The 20,015-nt window shown below is 39.1% G+C and overlaps 1 protein-coding gene across 4 annotated transcripts in view; it reads right to left on the bottom strand.

The window, feature by feature from the left end:
* Window positions 1-20,015, bottom strand: part of MIGA1 (mitoguardin 1) — a 35,333-nt gene that overhangs the window by 13,406 nt on the left and 1,912 nt on the right. For all 4 annotated transcript variants that reach the window (XM_017824880.1, XM_017824878.1, XM_017824879.1 and 1 more), the window contains exons 3-7: window positions 18,585-18,762; window positions 17,896-18,032; window positions 17,513-17,639; window positions 16,863-16,999; window positions 15,997-16,120 (exon numbers count right to left, since the gene is read on the bottom strand). In XM_017824880.1, coding sequence (XP_017680369.1) covers window positions 15,997-16,120; window positions 16,863-16,999; window positions 17,513-17,639; window positions 17,896-18,032; window positions 18,585-18,762 — 703 coding nt within the window. The remainder of the gene's footprint in view (window positions 1-15,996; window positions 16,121-16,862; window positions 17,000-17,512; window positions 17,640-17,895; window positions 18,033-18,584; window positions 18,763-20,015) is intronic.

Here is a 20,015-nt window from a genome sequence, read left to right as displayed (position 1 = left end):
TTGCACTTATTACTATTTTCACCATCCAGAAACACTTTCACAAAAGGATTAAACTGGTAAGTCAGTAAGTCAGACTTTGGCTCGATGTGTCCCACACTACATTCCCAGTGGAGCAGATGCAGTTATTTTGGGTTACCTTACCTTCAGACATTACACATGTGTTGCTAAAAGTCTGTTTTATTTCCAAGAGTCAGCAGCAAAGGGCTACCCAATGTCCTCCAGATCTGTTGCCACGGCAATTCTTCATTAAAAACACTATTACATAGCAAAGTGGCCAAATGCCAATACACTGGAATGGTTTGCTCATCACTTGAAATGCTACAAATCCACATAACTTAACTATTACTTCGGTGGTTGTTATGGTTTTATTAGTTATGGACCCGGGCTGACAGCTCAAAACCTGCATATAACAATAAATATCTGTCTCTGAGACTAATCACTGAGGGGAAAAAATTATTAGAAGCTTGGACAAAGATTTTACTAGATTAAGCTAGGCAAATTGTAATCACAACTTCACCAATATTCATATGAAGTCTCTGATTTTTTCAGCTCATTCTTACTGGTTCTTTCTTTTGACCTCCTAAAACCAACAGAAAAAGTACTGCAGCATCCAAGTTGGTTGAGAAACAATCACACACTGGGATCTGAAATGCTGGAACACCAAACTGTGGTTTGTAAAGCATTAGCCTGAGGTCTGCTCAGAGCAGATGGGGTAACATGGTGTTCCTTATTTCTCATAAATTTGCATTAATTCCCTTCTAATATTACATGAGATGATTTTCTAATATCACTTTTTCACATGAGCAGTTGCTGAATCTGCAGTTAACACCGTTAAACCCAGGGTAGCACAGGGATGTAGAGCCTGGAGGCAGATTTTTCCACTCTCCTATTTTCAACCTCTCCCTTTGGCTAAGTTGCTCCCCACACCAAATTTGTAATTAAAACAAAAGTTTCTACATGTCACAGTTATAAAATCCCTCTAGCACGTGGCTCAAGGGCAATCCAAAGAAATGATTTTCCTGAATCTGCCAGTCTGTAGGGAACACAGAGCACTTCCTTCTGGAGAAGAAAACAGGCACAAGCAGCAACACAAATGACAAACCCCTACAGGAGTAAAACATGGGCCAGCCCTCCAAAGATCTGACTGGTGGCTCTGATGAAGATGCCAAGGTAAGGACAGCTCTGTGTACACAAAGTGCAGCTGTCAAGTGGTCTCATATATCAACTTATTCACAATCCAAAACCACCTCCAGCACCCCCACAGGGAAGTCCCAACTGCAGCACAGGCTGAAGACTCAAAGCCTTTGGATATTGTGAGATAATTACTGTGCTCTTGGTGTTACATGTGGGTTTATAACTCAGTGACAAGGACATCTCCCCAGACTGACTCTGGTGTATTTAACTCTGGGCTATGTGTGATTGATTCCATATAAATGGGAATAATGCTGTTTAACTCAAATTTATTCTGTGTATATTTCAAAAAAGAATTGGTGTAAATGAAGGAACCACAGCCCAGAACACTGCAGCATCAGGGGTTCTTCTGCAGACCTTGCATTCAGCCTGTTATAGATTACATGAAGCTCAGAGAGAATAAAATTTTGAATACATCTATATTTGTTGAAAAATTCCTAATTCCAAGTGTTCTCTCACCGAGCCAGGATGTTTTTAACATCTCAGTTAGTTCCATATGGAATATCTGTGTTTTCACTCAAAATTCTCACTACTACAGAAAAAGGCACAAAATTTGCATGTTATGACAAAAAAAAATAAATAAAAAAGCTTGGCAATGCTGAGTGAAATAATACCTTTGGCAAGCAATATGTGCATACAAAGAAAGCAGAACAGCCTTGCCAGCTATTCCTGGCTTTGTGGCCACCACCGCCCCCCTAACACCCCAAAATACCCCCAGCCAAGCAGGTGTTTATCAGTGCCCACACTATCATGAAAATTCCCTGAGGAATTTCACTAGGGTGCAAATTAAGTTGCAGCTGGAGTACATACCATGGAAGGACCAGGAGACCATTCTTAGACATAAGAACACAAAAAAAGAGGCAGTGGCACAAAGAGACTCCTGGAATGAACAGCTGCAAGAGGAACCCACCCACCAGTGCCTGCAACTGCTCACACATTCATCCTGAGTTCTTATGGATTCTAATACCCTCAGGAAAGGAATACTGGCAACTATGTGAGCCTCAAATATAGTTGACTTATTTGAGAAGCCAAGGAGTTATTTTGGGTTCACTTGTATTTGCAAAGAGGACAAAGTAGAGTTTCAGATGTGATGCTGACAGCAGTAATTACCATCAAGGCTCCTGGTTGTAGTGCCTGAAAATGCACATGTGGTTATAAAGTTAGACTAAGGGCATTAAAAAATGGAAAAATAGGGAGGACTGCTAATGCCTGTGAAATTAATCCTAGCTTTACAAGGTTTTGCAAACAACTATCTACTTAAAACTAAACAAGGTAAAAAAAAAATCAAGCCAGAACCAAGCTATTTTCACATCACAGTGTGCTAATCTAGAATATTTATTTGTCTTTGCTGTGGTAGGTTTGCATGGTAAGACAGAGCACAAAGGTAATCCTCCAAACTCTCAGAGCAAAATCCGACCTCAGAGATGGAACTGCACACAAAGTCACTTTTCAGCATTCAATCAAGAAGCATTCACCTTCACATCATGTTCTGAAACTCTGAAGACTGGTCATGTGTTATCTTCTTGCCAGCCCTGAATGAAACATGGCTCGAGCTCACAAGCGAGTCTGGTGCTTACGTGCAGCATTTAAAAAAGGAAAGCACTTACTCACTGCAAAGAACTCCCTGGGATTTTAGTTCTGAGTGCCACCATTAAATAAAGCCATGGGTTCCCATTCCCACTTCAGTGGAAAATCAGTGCAGTCAAAACACCACAAGCAGGGAAGCAAGATGAGAAAGGAGGGACTTTACAGACTCCAAAGAGGAGAGAACCTCGCAAAGGAATCCACTTCTGGAAAGTCAGAGCACCCCGAGAGCAGGAGGGGCCCAGTGCTCTGTCAGGCCCCTTCCATGTGTGGCTTCATGCCCAGGGAAAGGAATGACAATACCCAAGTTCAGACAGCACAGAAACACAAATCAACACAGCTCAGTTCCATGGGAATGTGTCACAGTCCTCTAGCAAGGCACAAGTGGCACAGTGGTTTGTCATCCCTGTTACTGAAACATCCCAAAGCAGCTTTATTTACATTTATAAATAGTTATAATTCTGAGAGTGTTGTCTGAATAGTCATTAAAATATCACTAGTCCAACCAAGTAGCTACTACAGTAGTACATGAAGTCTTACAGGATGCACCCAGAAAGCAGTGAATTTTCTGTCATGCCATATTCATAAAAAGAAAACAATCCCAACCTTCAGATGGCACTTTCTCATGACAGGTTAAAACTAGCAAGCCAAGAATGAAGCAGGGTATCCACAAAGACCATTCTGGGTTTAACAGCTACTGTTAAATTATGTGTTTAAATTCTCCAATAACACAAATATCTGGGATCAATAAACTGCCTATAGCTGGAGGCATCTCACCAGCTGCATATAAGTGAAGATGTTACTGACTTCAGTATGAAAATGCATTTCAGGTCAGGGTCTTTTAAAAATAACCAAATCCCGTACTCTGCCAGTACAGTAGCATGCAGCAGGAGTTAAACATGTCTCAGGGTTCTTTGGTGGGACCACTCTGATGCAAACTGAGGTGAGAGATTCCTTCAAAAAACAAACCACTCCTCCCGTGCCCACCAAACCCCGAGAAGATGCTCCAGCCAGGCTGTCAGTGTGTGCTCACACCCTCAGGAGCCCCTGCTGTGAACTCACAGCTTCTGCTCACCAGTCTGTGACTGGGAACAGGCAATCAAAGCAGTCATCTCATGGAAAAACTGGGGAAAACGGAGCCTAGGACAGCACCAGGTCACCAGGATCTGCAATTCCACCTTCCTCCTCCTACTCACAGGCCTTTTCCAAGGTAAGCTTTGGCTGAGCTGAGCCCTCAAATTACATCCTTAACCCAAACCTCAGCAGCTTTCGTGCAGGGAATGATCTTCTGGTTTTGTGTGTACAGAAGGCCAAATCTTACTTCCTTGGAAAAAGTTGACTCAACAGAGCTTTCCTAATTCTTTCCAAGTACAGCTATAGCATTCAAGGTCCACATAAAAGCCTTCCATTTGCAATACAATCACACAGATATAAAAAGGTCCATTTTCCAAGCCATCAGATGCTCATCTAATTATCATTATGCACAAACACGAGATGTTCTTCATTCACTGTGTTCTGTATTACTTTGATGCTATTCTTAAGACAAAAGTAGTCCAGCTGATTAAAAGTTGAATTAAAAGCACGTGTACAGAAGACAGTAACACATTCTTCACAAGTAGAGAATGCTTAAAAAATTTAATAGTATAATCCATTAAGTTTACACACATAAGCAGTAAAATGTAAATGTAAATTTTTTTCAGTAAAAAACCTGAAAATGGAGATGTACTTGATCTGCAATATTTGTCATCTGGAAAAAGATGCAGTTTGCCTAAAATAACCTCCAAGAGGTTTTCCATGTAATTTGTAAAGAAAGAATAGCAATTTCTGTGATGTTTATAACAATTTGGTTATTTTGAGACCTTCAAGACACTGACTTTGTCCATAAAGTTATATTATCTGCTGAGTGCACATGTTAGATGGTGTATAAAACAAAACAACGTGGTTACTGCTCCTATATTCTGAAACAGTAAAAATCAAGTCCTTTTGGATGGTCTCATCTAGCAAAGGCAAACAGAGCACAAAACGCTTCTGCATAAGTAATCATTTTAGTCTCTCCACGTGAAAATCAAGTGTACCTAAAAAAGGGATGCAAGTACAATTTATTTCCTGTAATCTATAGACACAGGCACATTAAATTACAGAAGATTAGGAAATACAGAAGTATTAGGAAATATTAGAGAGGTTTAATATTCTGGAATGGTGATAAATTAAAAGTTTCCTTTGAGATTTAAATCTGCTGAAGAATTTTCCCATAAATTTGATAACTGAGTTGGAATATTTCCCAACAGTTGCAATTTTTCTTTTTTTAAGCAAAGAAATTATCAAAAGGATAAAAATACTTCATTATAAAGAACATGACCTGTGAAAGCTGTCCCTGAATCATTGTAGCATGCTTTATCATAAAACCAAGACCTCAAAATAGAAAGACCTCTCACCACAAGGAACTCTGCTCTCCTAAGGAAGAGTAAACACACGTGGTGCCAGATTGCTGAAATCTGAATTTTAAGAAGATAAAGCAGCACCTAACGTGTATTTTATAACCTGAATTAACACGTGACACGTGCAGACAGCTGAGAAATCAGCTTAATGAACACAAACCAATGTATGCACGTGTTCACTTCTCTGTTTTACCACAGACACATGATCCTGGAACAGATCTGAGAGGTGTATCTTGTGTAAACTGCACGTCACTTCTCGGTCTCTCCCTGTCACACAGCTTTTCATTCCTTCAAAAATGTCAACTCTGATTATCCATAACTGCACATTATAAGGTTCTACATTTACACAGGGTTACAGTTTTCTACAGCTTCTTTTCTTTACCTCGAATCAGTGGATCTTCCCTGATTTTAAGGTTTAAATCCCTCTTCTTTATAGGAAATCTTTGTTTCTGACCACCCTTCTAGACATTTTCACATCTAATAGTTTAGGCAACAGTTTCTGTACTTGTACTTGATTCCAGAGATAAGATCTGGCAACCAAGCAGAGTTTGCTCAGCTGCCTAATCCAGAAGGGGGCTGTTCAGATGGATGTGCAACACAAAGTTGTCGCTGTTTCCTCCTCACAGGGGTCCTCCATTCTCCTGTGGTTCACGGAGCATCCCAGCAAAGTTTAGTCTGAATTCCAGCCCTGCTGATTTCAAAGCTGACACTGTCCACGAGGGATTTCTAGCAGAGCAGTGTGGAACCTGCCAGGTACCTCAGTCATCAGCTTTGAATGTCACTGCCTTTTCTCAGTTCTTCACATCCTAAACCCAAGTGTGAACCTGCTGCTATTTTTGCACAGACACTTTCTAGTGCCAATGGAATGGTCTGTTCAAGCCCATTCAGTGGGCTTGTATCTTAACTCAGATTCAAAGCAGATCCAAAATGCAAGGTCATATTTACAGGAGGAGAAGGAAGTACAAGGTTTACTTTCAGGCTTTACTCATCTGGAATTAGCACCTTTAGTACCCTTTCTATGCCAGAGGCCTCCATAAGTAGGTTAGGCAGAAAAGTCTTCTCACCAGACAGGGAAGAGTCTCAAAAGTAAATGAATTTATCTCTTTGTCCCCAGTTCCTCTAAGTCAGGGGGTACTTAAAAGCAGGATGTTTACACCAGAGCATTCCTAGCACTGTCCCTGGCTTCTTTTCAAGGCAATTCACTGCCACCTTCTTGGCTTTCCCACCATGCCTTTCCTCACAGAAGAGCAGATATGAGCACATGGAGAGGTGAAAAAGGGCAAGAATAACCAGCAACTGTTGCTCAGCTCCTGAAACTTGTTGCAATTCTAATTATTTTTTGATTTTTTTTTTCAAATTAGTTTCCTAATTTGTTATACAAAAAATGAAAGAATAAACAGTTTAGTATTCCAGCATAAACACTACTTTGCTGGACACAGCACAAGGTTACGGGAACATCCAGCATGTATCTTGTCAAAGTAAGATTTTAAACACAAGATTTCTGGGAAGGTTTTTCTTTAGGCAGAAAATCATGCTGTAGGGATGATGACACTTCAAAGCACGTGAGACAGACTGACAAAAGGGGCCCACATAATCATTTGTTCTTCCATTAAAAGAGAAGTATTCTGTCCAGGAAATTTGGCTCAAACACTAAACTGCAAGTTATTCATGCTTTGTTAGTCTTCAGGACTTGTGTCAGCTGAGAATTTCACTAGATTCTTCCATAAAAGCTGAAAAAGGAGAGTTTGTTTTATTGGCAAAGGACAGAACAGCTGGAAAGGAAGAGAAAAACTTCATAACTTTGTCCTGGAAGAAAGAGTTGACAGAAGTGGCTCTGAGGTATCAGAATGTGGAGAAATTTTCAGGATAGGTAAAGACAATTACACTGCCAATTTTAACTTAAACATTTCCTTAGCACACACTGGGACAATACAGTATCAGAAAAAAAAGATGATACCTTCTATCCCCAGAATTAACAGACAGAAAGACAGAACAAATTATTTAACTGGTGACCTTCAGTAAATAAACATCAAAAGATACAGACAGACATGTTTTGGGCTAACATTAGGATTCTGTATGGAGGATGGAGTGTATTTGACACAGGCAGACTCTCATTTACACCAGTAACCTCGGTCTCCACTGGAATTCCAGGGCAGAACTGTTGAGCAGGATGCTGCAGACTCCAGTGACACTGCTCAGGAATGTGAGCAGCTCCTGCAAACCCAGCTGCACACAGCACCCAGGGTAAGAACCTAAATTAGCAAGACATATGCTTAACTTTAAACAGTGAGACTTAAAGAATATCTTAAGTGCCCCACTGCTTGGGGCCTGCCTGCATTCCACTTGCCCCAGGGAGGAGGAAAGAATGGGATAAGAATCCTGAAACAGTTGTACTGAATGAAGAGTTCCTCTGGACCTTTACTTTACTAAATAACACCAATTACCAAACAAATTAAAAACACAAACAAATTAAGAACACTGCAAGGTTGCTAAATGCATTAGTAACAACACCAATACTTGAATCATAATGCAAGTGATGATTAGTGCAACCTGACCCTGGGAGATAGCCTAAAATATGGACATTCTTTACTCAAGTTTTGCTTTGTTTTACCTTACTCTGGTTTACCACAGATAACTAATACACTGACGAGATAGCAACTTTAACTACCTCTGTTTGAGTAGCTGCTGATGGGTGCCAAGCTGTCTGCAAATATGCACCGGTTACCTTTAAATACTCCCAGCATATCTGCATGTAGAACAAGGGCAGCTTTAAATAGCAGGGCAGAGAATAAAGCCTGGTGTGATCGACATGTGCTCTTGTACCAGCCACACTACAGCACTTGGCTCCAAACAGGGTTATTAGGTAAGGTGGGCCATGTGCACACACCAGATATCCCACAAAAAATTAGACAATTTACAGCAATTTGTTAAAAAAAACCCCAAAAAACAAAACAACTTTAGCTTGAACCATCAAAAAAAAACCCAGTTATTTTTTCTACCAGTTTTAGCAATCAACTGCACAAATACATGCAGGAGTGAAAAATGACATGTAAATAATAAATTTTACTCCCTCCATTGTTACTGTTCACAGAACCTTTTGCTATAACTTTCCACAAAAACAGCTTTACTCCCACATAGAGTTTTAACTTCGAAACATTTCAAGCTGAAACAAGTAAGAAAATTCCAAGATATTAAGAGGACTTTAGGAATGAAATGCTTACACAAGCTACTTGAGCCTCCCAGCTACAGGGTAAACAAGGAAAAAAACCAGCCCCAAACCATTTGCTTGGTAAATAAATGTGTAGAGCTGTAATGATGGGGTATGGCCAGTGCTAAACAACAAGGCCAAAAATGTTTCAGACGAGCCTCTCTTAAAAGCAGACTGCAATGCAAGGAGAAATTTTTTAGCAGAAATTCTAAAACAGGAATTGGCCCTATGGGCCAAAACATGTTCTCGATCATCAGTTTATGTAACCTCACACTGCCATACTCCAGTCAGAAAAATAAACACTTATCCTGCCCTCACTCCTTGCCATCTGTCTGGTAGGATTTTTCCTGCCTCTCCAGCAGTTATACTCACAATGTATATAAACACATAAAAGTCAAGTGTATGTACATCCTTTTTTAGTAAGAAAAACAAATCTGTAAACTATAACTTGTTAAGAATGCATCACAAGAATATGCAAAAGGGGAAATAAAAAAAGCAACTTCCTGCCTTTAGAAGCCTGTTCCCACTTATCTAATAAATCACTTTCCAAAATGCAGGGAAGTGGTTATTAAATCAAGCCCTGATATATGGAGAAAATGATCACACTCCTTCACACAAGAAGAAGGTAAATATGTATTTTTTTTAACAGGTTTTTAAAAATGGAGAAGATACTGGCCAGAGCTAAGCACTAGAATGAATGGCCAACAAAAAAAGATGCAGAAAGAACACTCAAAATACACGTTTTCAAAGTAGTGTTAGTCAGATGTGCTGTGGGGAGAGTGACAAACACATGGATAACCAGTCCTACCTGAGTACTGCTGTGGGGCACCACCTGCATAAACTGCTGTACAAGTGTTCCTTCCTCATGAGAGGAACTGGAACAGCTTTTTCATATTTAACCCTTTTTATCAGGGATTTAAAATTGATGGCCAGAGAGAAAGGAAAAAGAGGGAGAAAGTAATTACGAGTTTTCCCAGGTAACTCTGGAACGAGGAAGCTCCTATAAAAGAGACAATTGCAGCTGCTCCTGTGTTCTCAGGAATGAGCAGAAACAGTTGAGACACTTTTTGTGTTGGGAGGACTGAGCAGGGAAGCACAGGAACAGCCAACTCAACAAAGTCTGGGAAATAAAATCATGTAGGTGGATTGGGGCTCAATTATAAGCAGCTTTTAGAGATAAAAGGAGGAGCAGCTCGTGTTTCATTTGAAAGGAAGCTCTTGAGGGAGAGATGCTGATTAAGGGAGGGGAATAATCCAGTCAGAAAAACGAACAAAGGTGGTTTTTATAAGTAACAGTTAAGTCCATGTCAGGGAAGCCAATTTTAAATGGACAGGGCAAGACAAAACATGGCAGGAGTCAAGAAGTGAGAGAGACAAGGGCTTAGACAGGAGTTTTGGTGTGGCCAGAAAGAAGACAGGTCTCGGGGGTGCCATTTAAGGAAAAGCAAGGAGGTGTATAAATAGCCTGCTCAGTTGGATCTAACAGCAAAGCTGGGGGGCAGATGGTGACAAAGGTCCTCAAAAACCAGAGACAGACTCTGTGATCTCAGGGGAAGTGTTTCTGTAAATCCCTATCCACACCAACCTCCAAGCTGAGTGACCAGTGAGTGACCTTGAGCTCTCCAGTGGACAGCAAAACAGATTGTCTTGAGCCACTGCTGAAAAGGTTTCAGCTTAAGATAAAACACAAACATACTCCAGGTCATCAAATACCAACACACAGAGATACATATTATGAACACTAATAGTTTTCAGCACCATTAACTTCACTGCATGTCCATGCAAAGCTACTCTGCATTTTTAGCACAGTACTGCCAAAATTAGGAGTATCTCTGAGAAAGCCAAGCATTACAATCTTTCCATAGACACAAGGTTTGCAGAAATATTTTTGCTTACAGTTCTAAGTTGAATTTTTAACTACCCATCTTATTCTACTATCCAGCATGATGATGCCTAGGTGCCTTTTGATAAAGAATTTTGCTGAAGGCAATTTAAGTGTTATTAATATTGAACAACATGCTTTTAAAGGAAAGTTTTAAATATTATTGCTTAGGAAAGACATTATCCAATTCAAACATCTGCACTTTGAGTGCAGAGAATACTTTGAGTCTACTCTGTTGTGAGTCAGAAATAAGGAGTTGCACCAATAAGTTGCAATATGAGAGACCACACGATTTCATCAGTTACTGAACTTCAACGAACTGCAATAGCTAAAATTTATGTTAAAAACAGGCATTTGTTTTTTAAAAATAGGATTGGAATAATTTTTCTGGGCTTTTCTTCAGTCTTAGCTAGTAGTAATGCTTTCTTTCCTTTATATGAGCATTTCAGGGGATGAATATATTTCCACACCTGAAAAAAAGAAAAAGCTGCTGTTTTCTTTTGTTTCCATTTCAACTCTGTTCCAGCCATTAGAGAAATATTTAGTCCTTCTCCAAGAAAGTAAGAAATCACTTAATGTAAATTTATCTTGAAGGAGCACAAACCAAATGGAAGGTTTCAAGCTATCATAAGAAGTTTCATAACTCTGAATTTATTTTATAGTATGTGCTAGGAGAGCTCACCTAAGTGAATTGTTATTACAAAGTGCTCATCTCCTTTTTGGGGACTGAGAATTATAAACAGAAACATTTCTTGTGCATAATCAAATAAAACATAAAACATTCAAGCTAAAATTTTTCCAGTAACATTTTTGAGGCAGGAAGGAAAATACAGGCTTCTAGTTATTAATCCATGGACAGTAAAACATTGTAGAAGTCGGGGTTAATAAAATACATAAAAAAGATCTTTCAGCAGCTTCACTGATTTTTGGGGTTTTTAAGAGCAGCTGGAGAAAAGGTTCCTAACATGTAAATCAGTTCTCCAAACAGTTTTGTCAGTAGGTTAAAGGCTGTGCTTATTCTCTCCAGAATGCCAGACATATCTTGGAGTGTGAGAAGAAAATTAAAAAAAGAAACAGACAAACCTTTCAACAAAACCATCCGACAACACAGACCTTCGTGAGAGGTTTCACTGCAGCAGCTGAAACACTTCATTGGTTTGAAACTGCATAACTGATACGCAACAAAAAGCAAATATTTGAAAAATTCAAAGGTATGCATTGATTACTTTTTGATGTGGCCAAAAAGTTGGAGGGCTGGTGTACGCAAGCCACCGTTAGTTCGAGTTCCTTTGTAGAGCAGAAATCAAAATAACAATATGAAGTATTAGGAATTTAGTAGTGACAAGGAGCCCCACAATTTGAGAATTTTCCCCTCTGACCTGCAATTCTGCTCGTAAGGAAAGCTATTGTTTCTCTCCCAGCTCTTTACATTCCTCCCAAGTTAGCTCGATTAACATTTCAAGTCTGCTAGAAAAGATCTAAATAGGAAAAAAAATAATAAATGAGGAGAACTTTCTTCAAGGACAGACTACAGAAAGTGCTGGAAGCTTTTAACCCTCTACCCCTTTACATTCATCACTCAGAAATAACAAGAAGAATATTTTGTTTCCCACTTTTCTGCCAATTGCCTCCTTTCTGGCTCATTCCTGCCTCAAGAAAAAGTGTTTATAGGCTTCCCACGCTGCTTCCCAGCACTAAGAGGAACAGCAGAAAAACAACCCCTGTTTAGCCTTACCTATTTCTTTAAATTTCATGTCCAGAGGTATTTTTTTCTATAGAAATCCTCTTTTATCTTGCTGGTTTTTATGATAATTCTGAAAGTCCAATGGAGAATGCAACAACAGTGAGCATAATGGCATTCCATTATTTCACCTATTTAAAATGTAAGTCTTTTCCAGGGCCTGTATTAATCATTTATAACTCAACAACAGCTTGCAGAGTTGAAAATTATTATGTGCAATCATTTTTATTATTATATGAATAGAATTCTACCCCAGGGATAAAATGTAGTTATTGATACCTATATCTTCTGCACTGCTAAAAGTTGAATATTTAGAAACATCTGAATATTCTATAATCTCAGAACTACCTGTCATGGCAAGGATGAGAAGAAAACCACTTCAGAGCACATCAGGAAAGCCAGTGGTTGCAGTGAAAAGCTGTTGTTTTCCAGCAGCTCCCAGGTAACCCATTCCTGACTCTCCCACGTGGCACATTTCCAGAGTCCCCTCCAGAGACTGAATTCTGCTTCTCAAAGCTGGTTGGCAAATTGTTCATCAGGCACAACCGATTTCCAACAGTCAGTGGGATCACAAAATGAAAAGCAAGACTGTGGTGTGACTGATCAGTGGCAGCACTGAGACCTTAATTTGACTGGGTGGAGGGAAATAATGATCTGGGAAGAATAAAACACTTAAAGGTTTAGAGAGGGAGCAGCATCTCGGACCAGCAGGCAAGGAGGGGAGAGAGAGGGTTCAGGAGCTCCACAAGTCTGATAGAAAACTTTACAGAGAAAGCAGAAAGTGAGGAATTGATAGAAATTTTTACCTTTATACATCTCCTTCCTGACCAAATTTGGAGCTGGTTCTAACCCAAACAAGAATAAGTGCTAGTCAGACATTTCTGTAGCACTTGATAGCATTTGTCCAACTGCCAGAGCCCTGTCTGCAGCTGGGGGGAATCACAGGCACTTCAGAGAGAGAAAATGGAAGACAAATGCACAAACTACAGCTAACCTTGTGTATCAGAGGGAAAAACAAAGCAAAGCATTTTCTGGTTACTGTTGTGGGTCAACAGTGAAACCCTGAAGCACAAGAACTGGTTATGAGTATTCTGATGACAAGCTGCAAGTGTTATTATAGAATGGTTTGGGTTGGAAAGGACCTTAAACATCATCTTGTTCCAACCCCCTGCCATGGACAGGGACATTCTCCACCAGACCAGACTGCTCAGAGCCCCATCCAACCTGGCCTTGAACACATCCAGGGATGAGCCTTGGATCTTCCTCTCACAGAACAAAAATCTCCCTCAAAACAGCATTAAAAAAAATAATCTTATTCTCAACACACTTCAGATGCAACATACTTCAGAACTTAACTTGGTTCCCCTGAACAACTAGAAATTTGATCTAGTTCTGACTTTGACAAGGCCTACAAATCCCCCAGCACCACATACCTTTCCCATATGTAAGCAGCTATTCAGAACAAGTCAGTCACCTCTCAGTATTTGCTTCATTAAGGAGCTGACATACCCAACTTAAATCACACATTAGCTTGTTTTTCCAAAACAGATAAATCTCATGGCTTGTTTTGAGCTGTCTAGTATTTCCACATGTCCTGAGACATGAACAACAGAACTGGACACAGTACTCTAACCCCATACAAAACCCAGATTGCATCTCTGCCTCTGTGCTGGTGCCACCCTTTTCCCAAAGCCAAAGACCAGCAATGGTCTTTTTTCTACAGCAACATGCCAAGAACTTACACTGATTGTGATGCATAATTTTCCTAACACATTCCAAGAGTGTTTCCTCATGACTTTTCTTTTAAAATCTCTCATTTATATGTACAATCCATACTTGCCTGGATTCAATGTAATTTGTTAGATGGCAACCATTTAAACAGCTAATTCAGATCTTACTAACCTTTGTTCTTCATTAATCCAATGCTTTTAATGCCCTAAATTATAATTTTTTATCAATTTCCAGCTCTACAAATGACTTTATAATCAATCACACAGCTGTTAAAATTATAGCATTTGATCTTCCACAAAAAGTAAACCTCTCCCTTAAACCAGACAGAAGTATAAATAAATGTTCATGTCACTGAGATGACTATTATCACCTAATTTATGCTGTATCAATTCACCAAACTGCAGAGCTGTCGAAAACCTACAGTCCAAGAAAACCCCCCTACTATGAAACTGTATCAACTGGCACTAAATATTTGTCTGGGTGCAAATTAGCAATTCTGTTTCACAGGCATGAAGAGTTGGAGTTTGGGAGACGTTTGGTCGTTTTTTCAAGACTTGGAATCTCCCAATCATGTGGAACATTCTCACTTTCCAAGACTACTGAATAGTAAGTGAGAGATTAGGGTGCTTTCTTTACGTAGCTTCTTTAAGAAGTTTTAGGTGTAAACCATCCAGGAACACACCTCAGCTGCCTCTTTTGCCACATCCTACAGAGCACAGGACCCTTCATTTATGATCCTGTTCAGAACTGTGGTTTGTATTTTGCAGCAGGGTATCATTCTTATTCTTAGTGTAAAGAATGCTGTACTACATTTCTTTTGACCACTGGAATTCCATAATTTTCCTGGACTTGCTTATTCTTGTGACTCTTGAACCCCTCCATTCCTGTTGTTGTTAACAATATCAAATATTGGACAAAAATCTTCCAAGCACCACAGCACCTGGAAGCAGATGATGTCCTGCTGTTTTCTAAAACATTCTGGAAAAGTGCAGCATTCTTTGATACATTACTTGCTGTTCAAGCCACAAATTCAGGATAATGAAGAGAGGCCCCAAATCCTGAACACAGAAAATGGTATTCACTGAACCAATTCATTACTTGTTTTCCTCACTCATCCGGGCCAGCACAACAAAATTCATAATAAAGTAACAGACATCTACTCAAGAAATCACAGATTATTCCTAAGAAGAACATTTGAAAGGAATGAAATTCTCACAGCATTCTTGGCCAACGAGAATCCAGTCATCCCATCTACAAAAATAAACTATTAATTCAAAATATTTGCAAAGTAACCAAGCAAAACAGTAACTAAACACATGAAGCATCACGTCGAGTCCTCTGAATACTATTTTACTGATTTTGTTTGAGGACAGAAATTATAAAATGCAACATTCAAACGGTTTTCTGCTTTAAGGATTACAAGTACAGGTGTATGGAAGTATGTCAGAAAGCCAGCTCTGACCCAAATTTAATTCCCACCTCGCTCAGAGGTGTTTTCAGTGGATGCAGGAGGGCTAAGAGAGGACAGTGCTGCCACCTCGTGCCAGCCCAGCTGAACCCAACAAACAACCCTGACAAACTAACCCCTGAACGTGTTCTGCCCTTAAAGTCTGATGCTTGATCTTGAATTATGGAAGAGCACAACGGTATCGGTCTTGAACAACTCCTAAACCCAATTCTTTAAATAAAAATAATCAAACTATCACTACTTAATCAGCATGTCTGGCAGCAACTGCTCGTTTTGTTTGCCATTCCAACAGTTTAGTCACTCACAACTGTGATAATTTTCAGTCACCAGGGATAAGAGCTTTGGTAATGATTATTAAGATCAGATTAAGTCTTTCGAGTTTGGTCTTCACTTTTAGTAAAAAAAAACAACAAACAACACTATGACAAACCATACACAGTTTGACAGTTCAAAAAATGCATAAAACTTCTACAACTCTCTTATACACCCATGCTTTAAAAGAGTGATATGAACTTACTGGATAAATATTTAAATACAGACAAGCTACAAAGAAAAAAAACTTTCCTTTCAATCCATTGTTACCTCAAATACAAGCACTTCACCAAACACTAAAGAATAATGGAAAGAACATGATTTTTTTTTTTCTGTTGACTCACTGATAAATATAATTCCGCTCAGTGGATATTTCAGTTCCACCTCCCCACCAAGAGCCATCATTAGAAGCAAAAAAAGATGTAAAACAGCAGTGCTCACCAACATCATTAGCTAGAGCAGCAGGATCAGAGACCCCAAGGGTGGCCTCAAACTCCTCCTGAAGACGATAAGCTCTTTGAAGAAGAGATTCAAGCTTATGAATGAATTCAGCACTGATGATATCCTGCAAGAAGACAGACATTAGAAGATTTTCTACCTGTTTACAGTCTGTAAGATTCCTTTGTAAAGTCTAAGGATATTAAGCCTTCAAAGAGCAAAGCATGCCACATTGTTCCTGTGCTGTTTGTAGGGAATTAGTCAGATGAATACTTCAGCTTCCAAAATACACACACTTTACTGAACACACATGTATTTTATTTAGAGTAATAAAAATCAAATCCGAATTTTAAAATACTTTTAAATTACCTGTGATGTTTACTGCACTAGAAATGAAAGCCACAGGCGGTGTCTGTTTATTTCAAAATATTTTTAGCATTTAGTTGATAGGAACGGAGGAAAACAAAGTTCAGGCACCATTATTTGTGAATATTCACAAATTGATCATCTTTCCTGAGACCTGTCTTTGCTAAGCAGACGCCCTCTCACATGATCATAAAAGAAAGAAACGACCCAAGGATTATGTGCAGAGAAGTAGCTGCATAATACCACAAGCAAACACTGATGTATCAGTAGCAATTGCCAAAAAATAAATAATGCTAATTCCCTTCCCGTGCCCTCCTCTTAATAACCAACCAAAAAAAAAATCAAAAGGAATGAAGTCAGATGTCCTTTAAGGGCAATACCAGTAAACTGGAAATGGAATTAATTCTCAAGTTTGGTAATGGAATTCCCATTGGAAAAGATTCAGGTAATAAAACACAAGGAATTGTAAGGGCAGCACCAGATTACAGATTGAATATACTCACTTCTACACTTTCTTCTGCAATGGCATCTCCTGCTCCCAGCTTAATGGAACCACAGATGGCTTCATCTTCAGCTTGCCTGTTCCGAAAAGTCAGTGCCTGCTCCCAGCGCCGCAGGGCCTCCTCAAACAGCTCCATCCCTAGGGCAGAGCAGAACACCCCCAGGCCATCAAACACAGCTCAGGGGCACTCACATTTCACAGACACAGGAAAATAGGTAGCAAAAATAAGGATGATTATCACAGAGATGTTCAGTTTTTAAAACAACAGCAATCCCCAGCCTTTTTACTGAGACCAGTAAAAGATTTTACTAAGAAGTTCACAGTGTGATCAAAAGCAACAATGGTCAATGTATTTTTTTCTGATTTACTTTAACAAAATAATTTTAAGGATTACTAATACAAATATTGAAATGAAAAATATTTTAAAAGCTAACTTTAGATCAAGTGCGATTTCACTGTTTTATGGAAATGTTCTCAGACACATGCCAACAGGACAACTAGAAAGAACACCACAATAATACTGCCTAAAGAACACCACAATAATACTGCCTAAAGAACACCACAATAATACTGCCTGTCACTTTATCATAAACCCAAGAAATTATTTACCCACACTGTAGGCAGATGCTGAATATTCTTATTGTGACTTACCCATCAAATATAAATTTTCAGGTGTAGTCACTGGAATATTGACAAGCTTAATGTCATCCTCATCTGCTTTATCCCAGGAATTAGAATTGGCACAAGCACAGCTGTGACAAGAAGTGGCACTCTGAACCTTAAAAAAAAAAACCCACACAGATTTTGAAGTGTTGCTATAGAGAGGATCCTTAAAACCACATTCCTGCCAGAGTACATTACACCCAAGCCATGTGCCCAGAAGCTGGTTTTCCTCTGTGGGAAGGACAATTGGCTTCTCAGCATCTCCAGCCACCTTGCAGCTTGCTCAGGGAAGTTCCTTCAGCTCAGGGAAACCTTTAGATGCAGATTCACTGCAAGATGACACTCAAGAGCCTTAAAACACTTTTACTTACCGAGGTCAGGCTTTGGACTGAACCAGAGTATTTACTGAAAAGTCCTCCATTTGCATAGATACAAGACTGAGATCCTTTTTCCTTGGCAGAGCTCAGAGAAAGAGTCAAGTTTTGTCGACTGCTGGAACAACTAGAACCTAAGAGATACACTTATTTTACTTAAAGCTCCCACAAACTCAAAACATCGCATCTTTTGCAATTCTAACAAGAACTGAATTGCATTTACTCTTCTCAATAAAGTCCAGTTTAGAAGCAAACAACAATTATTCTGTTATTTACAGTTCTATGTGAGAAATTACACATTAGAACAGTCACTGTCCATAACAACAACTATGCATTGGAGCATAATTATTTTCCTATTCTGTAAAAGATTAGATCTGCATTTCTCAGTCTTAAGAATGGCAAAACCCATTGTTAATATACTATTCATAAGGGGAGTTTTAATCCAAATTCATGATTGAAACTTCACCTTTGGGAACAACACCACCTTCTTTACAAGACACTGCAATTTTGCTCCTAATTTGGCAAATGTAAAAATTTAACAATTCAAATGTGCTCAGGTGTTCTATCCTTTGGAGATTATTAGAGAGGGATGGAGCACCTGTCCTGTGAGGAAAGGCTCACTGCCCCTTTTCTTCCTCTCCAAGAAAGCAACAAAAAAAATCCAACTTGGGAGTTCCAAGATGTACCTTTTTCTGAATCAGCTGCTTTGGTACACTCCAATACCAGATGACTTGGTTCCCATGGGGGCACTTTCTTGTTTTTCTTTCCACGTCTTCTTTTAAAGTGATGGGCCAGAAAAATCACAGATATTGCACTCACTGCTGTTACTGTGAAAAGCTTCTTCAACCCAGGGGAAAGCTTTACCTGAAAATAAAAGGTGACTTTGTTGAGAATATACACACAGAGAGACAGCTTGCAGCACCAAGAGCTATAAGGTATATTGCAAACCCACAAACTATGGGGTTCCAAGCAAATAACTTTCTAATAACTCTTTTTTTTTTAAAATTTCTTCTTAATGACAGGGCAATCCCAGGCTTCAATTAATTCTCTAACAGCAAAAGAATACTGAGAAGGAACTCACCCCTCATAACTACACAATTTCATGCACTGTGAAAGATCCCAAGGCCAACTTTTGTGTGGGGTTTCAACTTGGGAAGAAGATGTATTTAAACCTACTTCTCTAAATAAATAGTTTAAAAAAAAATTACACTTTATTTTGGATATAGATCAACCATAGGTTTAGAGATGTTTAAATTACCAAATAAGAACCACGTATACAACCAACTTCAACCAGAAGCCATTAGCAAAGTTTATAACATAGAAAGTGCCATTTAACTGGAAACTACAGTCCACATTCACAAAATCTTCTGGAAACTCTTGCTGCTTGAGCAACAGACTGCTGGGAGAAAGCCAGATCCACAGTCCTTGGGCCTAATATGGTGCTTCTGTAACGTGATTCCTCGTCCCAGAGAGAGAGCTGGGCACACAGAGGTTCAAAGACCCACAAGTGGATTCTTTTTAAACTTCTGTGTGCCTACAACAGGCATGATCATAAATAAAGAGTGAAATGAAAGCTCTAAGGAGAGGAGAGTCAATAGTTGCACATAACGGAGTTGCACGTGGTATTTTAAAAGGATATGAATATGCTGAAACATAAAAAAGAAATCAGTCGTCTTGCAACGAGAATTTTAAAATATTCCAAATACAGAAAAAATATAAGCAGATGCAGGTAAGACTGAGAATATCTCCTTCTGGTTTTATATGCAGCAAACCAGAAGTATTTACAAGGAAATATGAAATATTACATAGCTTTTGCTGACGAGTGTCTGACTGGATAAAAATAAAATACAGTCATATTAACGACATGGGTTTCAAAAGCAGAACATTTTTAGGACCTACTAATATCTATGAAAAAAATATTATTGGCATTTCCAATTATAAACTTTTGTTTAGTTATCTTGTCCATAATTCAGCATAACACAGAATGGAAAAAAAATCTACTGGACCATATTTTGCACAGCCAACTAAAAACTCTTTTTCTCATCCTCTGTATCATGGCACCAGAGGACTACAACTGAAATATTTTTCTCAAATAACTGTGACTTACTTCACTCTCT

The sequence above is a fragment of the Lepidothrix coronata genome, unplaced genomic scaffold (genome assembly GCF_001604755.1).
Source record: "Lepidothrix coronata isolate B3197 unplaced genomic scaffold, Lepidothrix_coronata-1.0 Scaffold114, whole genome shotgun sequence".
Classification (NCBI taxonomy): Eukaryota; Metazoa; Chordata; class Aves; order Passeriformes; family Pipridae; genus Lepidothrix; species Lepidothrix coronata.
The sequence above is the reverse complement of the archived record's forward strand: the minus strand, read 5'-3'. Positions and strand labels throughout refer to the sequence as shown.